The following is an 8,761-nucleotide window of genomic DNA, read 5'->3' as shown; positions in this document are numbered from 1 at the left end:
TATTATTATTGTTTTTATCTGATTTCAATGGGGCCTTTCTTTCCTTCCATGTGGGATTGGAGGTGGGTCATCTTTCTTTCCCAGCGGGATCGGGTATGGGCACGCACTCGCCATTGCCAATTATCATTTCTATATATTTTTGAAGTAAAGTCGGGGTGCATCAAAATTTGGTGTTTACAGAATGTCTCTCTTTGACTAAGAACACAAAGCGGGCGACAGTCAAAGATTAGTGAACACCAAATTTTGCCAACTATAAGAAAACGTTGATTGGTTGAAAAGTGTTGGGCCTATTAAGTGAAGATATCGAAAGAAACAATTGGGAAGTGGTATGTCAATTCTCTATTTGAGGGATAGACCAAGTAAATATCAAGTAAATTAAAATGGACTGCACAAATTTACCAACTGCCATCCACGTAAGCAGCAGACCTAAGCTCGTGGATTTGCCGCCAAAAATACAATCAATGGGTGTGAGGGCGATTTCCCGAACTATTATCCGTGGGAATAGCGGATCCAAACTTGTGAGTACGTCGCCAAAACACAATCAAATGGGTGTGGGGGTTATTTCCCGAACTATTATCCACGTGAATAGCGGACCCTAGCTCCTGAGTACGTCGCCAGGTAAATATCAAGTAAATTGAAAATGGATTGAGCTCGCGAGCGGCTTACCGAGGATGTATCGGTTTAAGCTCAGGGCGAGACATCGAAGAAATGATTGAATGATAAACTCACAAACTGCTTACCGCGATCATATCGGATTCAAGCTTGTGGGTTCGTCACTCAGGACAATGGGTGATAGAAAGAATGTAGATAATCCGTGTTGGCGGTTGTGAAAGACCTTGAACCTTAGGATATCTCAAAGTGATGATGATAATCCGTGTTAGCGGTCGTGAAAGACTTTGAACCTTAGGATATCGCAAGTGATATTGACAATCCGTATTCGCGGTTGTGAAAAGCCTTGAATCTTAGGATATCGCAAAATGATGATGATAATCCGTGTTGGCAGTCGTGAAAGACCTTGAACCTTAAGATATCACAGATGATGATGATAATCCATGTTGGCGGTCGTGAAAGACCTTGAATCTTAGGATATCGCAAAGTGATGATGATAATTCATGTTGGCGCTCTAGCCACATAAATGATAAATGGTGAAAGCATGAAATGGCAATACAAGTTTAGACTTTTTGAAGGTGCAGAATAAGAAAATTGAGGAACTAATGAGAAGGAGAGAAATTTAAAGACAGCAAGGCCCTTGCCTGATAGGGATAGTTTCTACTTCTCGTGGAGGAAGGGATCAGCAACTTACCCAACTCCTTGGCCAATGAGCTTGCTAGGGGTGGGGTTAATAGGAAGTCACTGTATTTGGGCAATTACCCCATTGGGCACACCTATGGGGGTCCCTTCTTGTTGTTTGTTGTACTATATAATATATATGCTTTGTATTTCACTTGTATTGTCCTTGAAATAAAATTTTAGTATTACTTTTCACCCAAAAAAATAAAAACAAATGTGAAATTTGACTGAGAATGCTGGGTGTATAAAAACAAATGTGACATTTGACTATGAGAATGCTGTGTGTATGTGGTGGCAAGGCCCCTTCTTGGAAACTTTTATAAGGACAGTGACAAGCCTGAAGAATCTCCAAATTCTTTATTGGAGACTTGAAATCTGTGTTATCAAACCAAGGCACCAGTAGCTGCGGCTTTGATGGCAGTTTGCTGGTGATATATCAAATGGAAAGTGTGGCTAAAGATGACTAAAAACTCAAGAAAAAACTGTGCAATATAAAGCACAGTATTGCATTTTTATACTAATTTTAAAAATGTAGAGGAAAAAATATCTTCAAGTCCTTCGCTGCATCCTGCATCCTGCATCCTGCATCCATCATCGATTTCATTCTACCTCTGACCTTTGAGTCATCTCTTGGTTCACCAAAAAGCCAATTTATGTTTATGGCTTTTGGGAGTTTCATGGGTTAAAAATCCTTCTTAGGCGTGTGTAGAATTCAAAGTCTTCCCCTCCCAGTGAAGATTCATATGGTAACATAACTAAGCCAATCTCTAACCAAATTTTCCATTTAAAAAAGAAACAAAATGGAAAACCAATCTCTAAGCCTTAAACCTTCTGCAAAAATACAGAAATAGATGCTGCATCAATACAAATCAGAGAGAAATTCCAGAAGCAACCACAAGCAATGTATTGCACTGGATTGCTGATCTTCCTTATTTCTTCCAGCCTCCTGTGGTTGTTGAGCCAAAGCACTCTGCAACCAAACTATGTAATAAATTCTGCGACTCCACATTTAATTACACTGCTAACAGCATATACCAAGCCAACCTCAACCTTCTGCTCTCTACTCTATCCAATAATTCTATCAACAGTACAGGATTCCACAACACAACAATTGGTCAGAATTCCAGCACAGTCTATGGTCTCTTTCTGTGCAGAGGCGATATTACCTCCCAAGATTGTCAAAATTGTGTTAAGATGGCTGGCTAAGATATCACAATTCGTTGTCCTAACCAGACAGTCTCGGTAATATGGTATGATATATGCATGTTAAGGTACTCAGACCAGTTCATCTTCTCAACTATGCAAGAAAGTCCATTTGGGCATTTGTGGAATGTCAATAATGCGTCCAACCCAAGTCAATTTAATCAGATTTTGGGAGATTTAATGAATGGCCTTGTGAACAAGGCCGTTGGCTCTTCCCCTCTTCTGTTTGCTGCCGGGGCTGCAAATACAAGTAGCTTTCATAAGATATATGGGTTAGTGCAGTGTACTCCTAATATATCTCAGAATGATTGCAATATATGCTTACTTGGGGCTCTCTCCTATATCCCAACTTGTTGCAATGGAAAGCAAGGTGGAAGAGTTCTCATGCCCAGCTGTAATTTAAGATATGAGAGCTACTCTTTCTATGAATCAATTGCTCCTCCACCAGCTCCATCACCTCCTGCAACTCCTCGCTCTTTCCCTTCCTCCTCTGCCGACAAACAATACAGTAACAACAGGTATGTGTATGCTTTTCTAGTCAATACTGAACAATGTTTCATTTTATTTATTATTCTAAAATTTTTGCAGTTAGAATCAAGATTGAAAGCACACCCTACCCCCTAAAGGGAACAATAACAAATTAACAAATTCACCAGTGTCTATTTCAAGAACATGGATCATACATGAAAAGAAACACTTCGGGTTTTGCAGGGAAAGGAAATAATTCATCAACAACTGTCATTATTGCTGCCATCCTGCCAGTAACGGCAGTCATACTAGTTTCTGTGCTATGTATATGTTTCTTTAAAAGGAGGAAGCCAAAGAATAGAATTGATGGTGGGCAACTGTACTTTAAATCATTCTCTATTTTCTACATTTTTTTTAATTGTCCATGTATTCAAAAAAAATTTATACAGGACAAAACATTGATAATGGATTGTTTGCATTATATTCTCTTGATTGTGGGAGGAATCAAGAGAAGCTGTGTAAGGAAAACAAACTATTAAGGGACGACATTTGTCAATCTCTTGGGAGAAACATATTGCAGTACTCCCTAGCAAGGATTTCGAGGACGTACTTTAATAATCAAGGTATGTACTTTTAAAATCATTCTTAATAGAAAGTGGGAAACCAAAAAAGAAAACAATTAGGCAGGTCATATATTTATATTTCATAATGATATTTAAAAAAAATAAAAATAACTAAATAATATACATATATTATTATTAAAAAAAAAGGAGTTAAACCTTCGGTTGTAAGATATGAAAAAAATTATAAAATTATAAGCAATTTCTATATATGTGGTGTAGTTATTACATAGTGATTCAAAACATAATAATAATTTGAAGTAGGGTTTTCGTATAAATAAATAAAGTTGGGTAGGTGTGCATTGTGCACTAGCGCTCTTTGCCCCCCACGTGGGCAACTGATACTGACGTTGGCTTTTTGTTTCTAATGGGGTAGAAATCGTCTGAAATTCCCATCTGTGCAATTCCATGCAATTCTACCCTAAATGACTGACACGTGTACTCATTCTATATCTACGTTTCAGGTTAATCTACCATAAATCAGTGAAAAAACCGCCTTCAACCAAACCATTAGAGAACAAACCGAAACAAACTGGTTCAGTTCATATTTTTGAAATAAAAGCTGTGATGTTTTCCCTCTCTCTCTCTCGACTCTCTGTCTCTCCGCCTCTCTCTCTCGATCTCGACTCTCCCTCTCGGTTCTCTGCAAGCAAAAGCTCAGATCTTGACCTCTCTCTCGACTCTCCCTCTCGGTTCCCTCTTTCTCTCTCTCTCTCTCGACTCTCTCTGTCTCTCGGCCTCTCTCTCTTGATCTCGATTCTCCCTCTATCGATCTCGAATCTCCCTCTCGGTTCTCTGTAAGCCCTAACCCAAATTTAGGGAAATTGCAGATTACTGCCTTTCCATGGCTGGTAAATCTCCGGTTACGGAGGTGAATGAAGCTACACCTAGAGGATTTTGATTCATTTGGTCATGGAAACATCCTCTTTGAGAGTTATGTGATTATGTGATTTATTTTTTTTAAACCCCTGTTCTTATTTTCTTTTCTTTTGGGCTTAATTAAGCGAAAATGGGGAATGGGAAGTGTAGATTTTCTTGCTACCATATTAATTATATCACATTTGTTTGCAATATACGTTGATCTTTGTGGTTTGTGTTTCTTGGTGAACTGTAATTTGGAGTTTCAGGGGAATTTATAATCTCTTTGAGGATCTGGGGTTCTTGCCAACTATGAAAACAAAGGTCTTTTACAGTGCTTAATCTTAATTATGTAAGAAAAAACATCTTTCATTTACCTGTTACAGTGAATGTCATGGCCAAAGCTACCTCGGTGATCGGTGTTAACTAAGTTGTTTGAAGGATCCATTTGCATCTTCCTCTCCTCTTGTCGGTGTCTTCCTATTTCTTAATGCTTTGGCGGACACAAGTTCTCCAAATTACTGTTTTTTTTTATGGATTTTTTTTTTTATTATTATCAAAATTATGGAGATTCTATGTACTTAGGATAGGTGGTAATGAAGTAAACCTCACAAGCTCCAACTAAGTCCTTGATATCAGCTTATGTTGCTCTTGCACTTTCTCAATCTCAATTTGCAATATTATCATCCAGACCTTCCTTTGTGAAGCTTCTGCAACTGGATGCCACAGAAGAAGGATTACCTCTACCCTTTCGGTGGTTATTGTAATCCTTTTCAATGGGTGTGTTCCAACTTCCAACCTATTCTTTGTTGAAGAACAATTTATGTTTCTCGAGACAGATTTCATGGCAGTTGTGCTTCTTAAATTCGACAAAATGATCTGTCATGCTAATGGAGTATGAGTACAACTATTGTGAAGGTAGAGCAGCAAAACCAATTTCAGGATTAAACTACAGTCGCAAAAGGATAACAGAAACAGTAACAGAAAATAAACGGTTGAAAAGAAACAATCAGGGGGGGGGGAATTGGATACAAATGAGAAATCCTCAATAGGTGTATTCAGACTCTCTACCTGGTAACATATTGCATGATCTCAATCTATTTAAGAATCAGAAAGGATTTACAGGGTGAACCTAAGGATACTCTTTTGGAGGTTCAAATTATTATGTAAGATATCGAAATGTAGGAGAGTGCCTTAAAATCATTCTCAGTAATGTATGTACACAGATCAGCTTATGAAATAGCTCATCGATAGCTCAAGGCGGTACTAAGTTTCCTCTACTTCTTCCCATCTTTTTAAATGGAATTTTCTCTTCTACTAGGGCACACTTGCAATCTGTTCCCATTTTGTTTCAGAAAACTCGTCGTCATCGTTAGAAGACAAAGGATGCTTAGTGTTTCTTCAAGTACACATTAGTTATCAGCATTGTGCCGCTCATTGTTGATATCGATAGGTGTTTCTTTAAATAACCTTGCAATCTATGATTCAGCACTGAATTGTTGGTCATTATTATCCTTCTGTTACCCATCGCATGTGAATGAAAACTATGCAGAAGAGAGGTTCAAAAATTTATATCGCACAGAACCACAGATGCCATAGCAAGTGCTATAGAAACAAGTTTGTATCGCGTACTGCTTGAACCCCAAATTCCAGCATACACTATGGTACCCACACATACCATACATATATTGTAAGCATGGTCTAGAAATCAGATTCATTTTGCTTCTGATAAATTGGCACAGAAGTCAGGTATATTGACACTTCTCTTCCCAAATGATAACTAGTTTATAATTATGAAACCCTACAATAATTTGTATAGGTCATGATAAATCCTGGGTGTTTTTTCCCTACTTCAGGAAGTTCTTACTTTCAATTACCTTACTGTCCACAAGATTGAAGCATGGAATGCAGAGTTGGAATTGCAAAGAAGAAACTGTATATGTTCATTGAAGATAATGGACCCATTTCTTCCATATCATCTATGTTCTCTTAAAAGTATGCGGGTTTCTCAGGAGTAATCGGCGAAACAACCCCCGAATCAGGGTCAAAGAGAACTGTCCTCAGCAGAGTAGCGTAAGTACCAGACCCATCTTCGCGCCCCTCCGACGAGGAGTTCGACGACGGAGAGATATCAAAAAGAGTGAAATTAGAAGCAGATCTGCTAGGGATGAAGCGGTCACTATAAATTGTTCTAGAAGGAGAAGGATTAATCCCTACACCCAACAGGCGATCTATGTGGCTCCTAGAAGAAGAAGGAGAAGAAGAAGAAGACGAAGACAAAGGAGTTTCAAGAGACAGAGCGCTTCGCGACATATTAGAAGGGAGATTCAAGAGTGACGAAGAGGTTGAAGAAGAAGAAGAAGGGTTTACCCCCATCTCTGATCGGTTCTCTTTTACAGGAGTTACAGGATCCCCCATTGCTCAGATTCTTCTTTTTTCTTAGATCCCAGAATAGAAGCTGAAAGTAGGTGGATAAGCTCTTTATCGTCCCCGGCTTCCTTCCACTGTCACGGACGTTGCTCCATTAGTTTCCTTCTTTGGGGGGCTTCCTTCTCTTCTCCAAGAAACCAAAATCTGAGCAATGGGGGATAGAGGGAGAATCGAGATCGAGAGAGAGAGGCCTAGAGACAGAGAGAGTCGAGAGAGAGAGAGAAAGAGGGAACCGAGAGGGAGAGTCGAGAGAGAGGTCGAGATCGCTTTTGCTTGCAGAGAACCGAGAGGGAGAGTCGAGATCGAGAGAGAGAGGCTGAGAGAGAGAGGCGGAGAGACAGAGAGAGTCGAGAGAGAGAGAGAGAGAGAGAGGGAAAACATCACAGCTTTTATTTCAAAAAGATGAACCGAATCGGTTTGTTCTCTAATGGTTTGGTTGAAGACGGTTTTTTCACTGGTTTATGGTAGATTAATCTGAGACGTGGATATAGAATGGGTACACGTGTCAGTCGCTTAGGGTAGAATTGCATGGAATTGCACAGATGGGAATTTCAGACGATTTCTACCCGTTTCTAATGTACCTGGTTCATATTTTGGGTTAATGCATATCCATGAATCATCATTCTCAATTTGTGAAAAGAAAAAACAAACAAACTCACTTTTACGTAAAGTTGTTAGAATGTGATTAATCTTTGGATTTGTAATCGCTACTTATATACCTAGTATTGGCCATAATCACAAGAATATTATGTAATCTTAGTATGAGGAGGAAGGGTTAAAAATTTATCCAGTGTGGAATATCACATTGTTCAAGTAGCCCTAAATTTTGTCAAAGTGAAATATCGTCAACAAATGTGTTATAATGCACTGTCGATTCTTATTCGAGACATAAATCTTTCGATGATACAATCCACACTACAATTGCCTCAATTAAATTGGTCAATTGTATTGGTTGACCCTTGCAATTAATCATGTCTAAACTTCTCTCACAATTTCACTTAAGAATATAACAAAACAAGACTGGATGGTCTGACCACAAATAATGGTTCAAAGCGATCAATCTAATGATGACCTAAGAAATAATTATTTATTTAATATATTCAAAACTAGCCAATTAAGGGCTGATGATTTCCATTAACTGAAGTTAGATTCGATTTAAATTATATAGTATGACAATCTATATGCTGATTTTTTTTTTCTGTTAAAAATTTACATAACACCTCAAACATATATAATTTGAGTTAGGTCATATACTATAGAATAGAATATAATTTGCCTCTCTGACTCCACAAAACTTTTCTATTTAATGATCCATGAATCTCTCTACCTTTCTGTCTCTTTCTATCGATCATTAGATTTCATATGCATATGTTGATGATTTCTTGTAGGCATGAAGAAATTGGAGGGAAGGCACGGCCTTGGAGTTGATAGATACAACTTTGAGAGGAAATTGTTCAATAAGTGAAGTGATGCGATGCATTCATATTGGATTGCTATGTGTTCAAGAGAATGTTGCTGACAGACCCACCATGGCATCAGTTGATCTTATGTTCAATAGTGCATCCATCACTCTCCCAATAACATCATCACCTGCCTTCAACGTTTATAACAGAAACGAGACAGAGAAATCTTCCTCAAAGAATGATTCACGGGAAACAAGGTCTATCACTGAGTTCTACCCTCGGTGAGATACTGGGGAAGTGTAGTTCATTAAAGAAAAGTGACGAAATCGGGGCTAGTTAGAGCCTGAAATGAGAAAGTATTGATTACTTGTAAACAAGACTCTTGACATATTGTTTCATACTTTCATGATTATAAACAGAATGCAGTTTGATTGATCTAAATTGTATCATTGCTTGCATCTGAAAACAGGGGATAACAAAGAAAGAAAT

General features: G+C 38.3%; 1 protein-coding gene across 1 annotated transcript; it reads right to left on the bottom strand.

The window, feature by feature from the left end:
* Positions 1–6,428: 6,428 nt before the first annotated feature.
* Positions 6,429–6,857, bottom strand: LOC122068206 (protein FIZZY-RELATED 1-like). Its single transcript, XM_042632073.1, has one exon. The coding sequence runs from the start codon at positions 6,855–6,857 to the stop codon at positions 6,429–6,431; it is 429 nt and encodes a 142-aa protein (XP_042488007.1).
* Between the last annotated feature and the right edge of the window lie 1,904 nt (positions 6,858–8,761).

This window comes from Macadamia integrifolia, unplaced genomic scaffold (assembly GCF_013358625.1).
Source record: "Macadamia integrifolia cultivar HAES 741 unplaced genomic scaffold, SCU_Mint_v3 scaffold3565, whole genome shotgun sequence".
In the NCBI taxonomy this organism is placed as follows: domain Eukaryota; kingdom Viridiplantae; phylum Streptophyta; class Magnoliopsida; order Proteales; family Proteaceae; genus Macadamia; species Macadamia integrifolia.
The sequence above is the reverse complement of the archived record's forward strand: the minus strand, read 5'-3'. Positions and strand labels throughout refer to the sequence as shown.

Excerpts from the sequence above, each read along its gene's own strand:
- LOC122068206 (XM_042632073.1), bottom strand. The coding sequence starts at position 6,857 with ATGGGGGATCCTGTAACTCCTGTAAAAGAGAACCGATCAGAGATGGGG.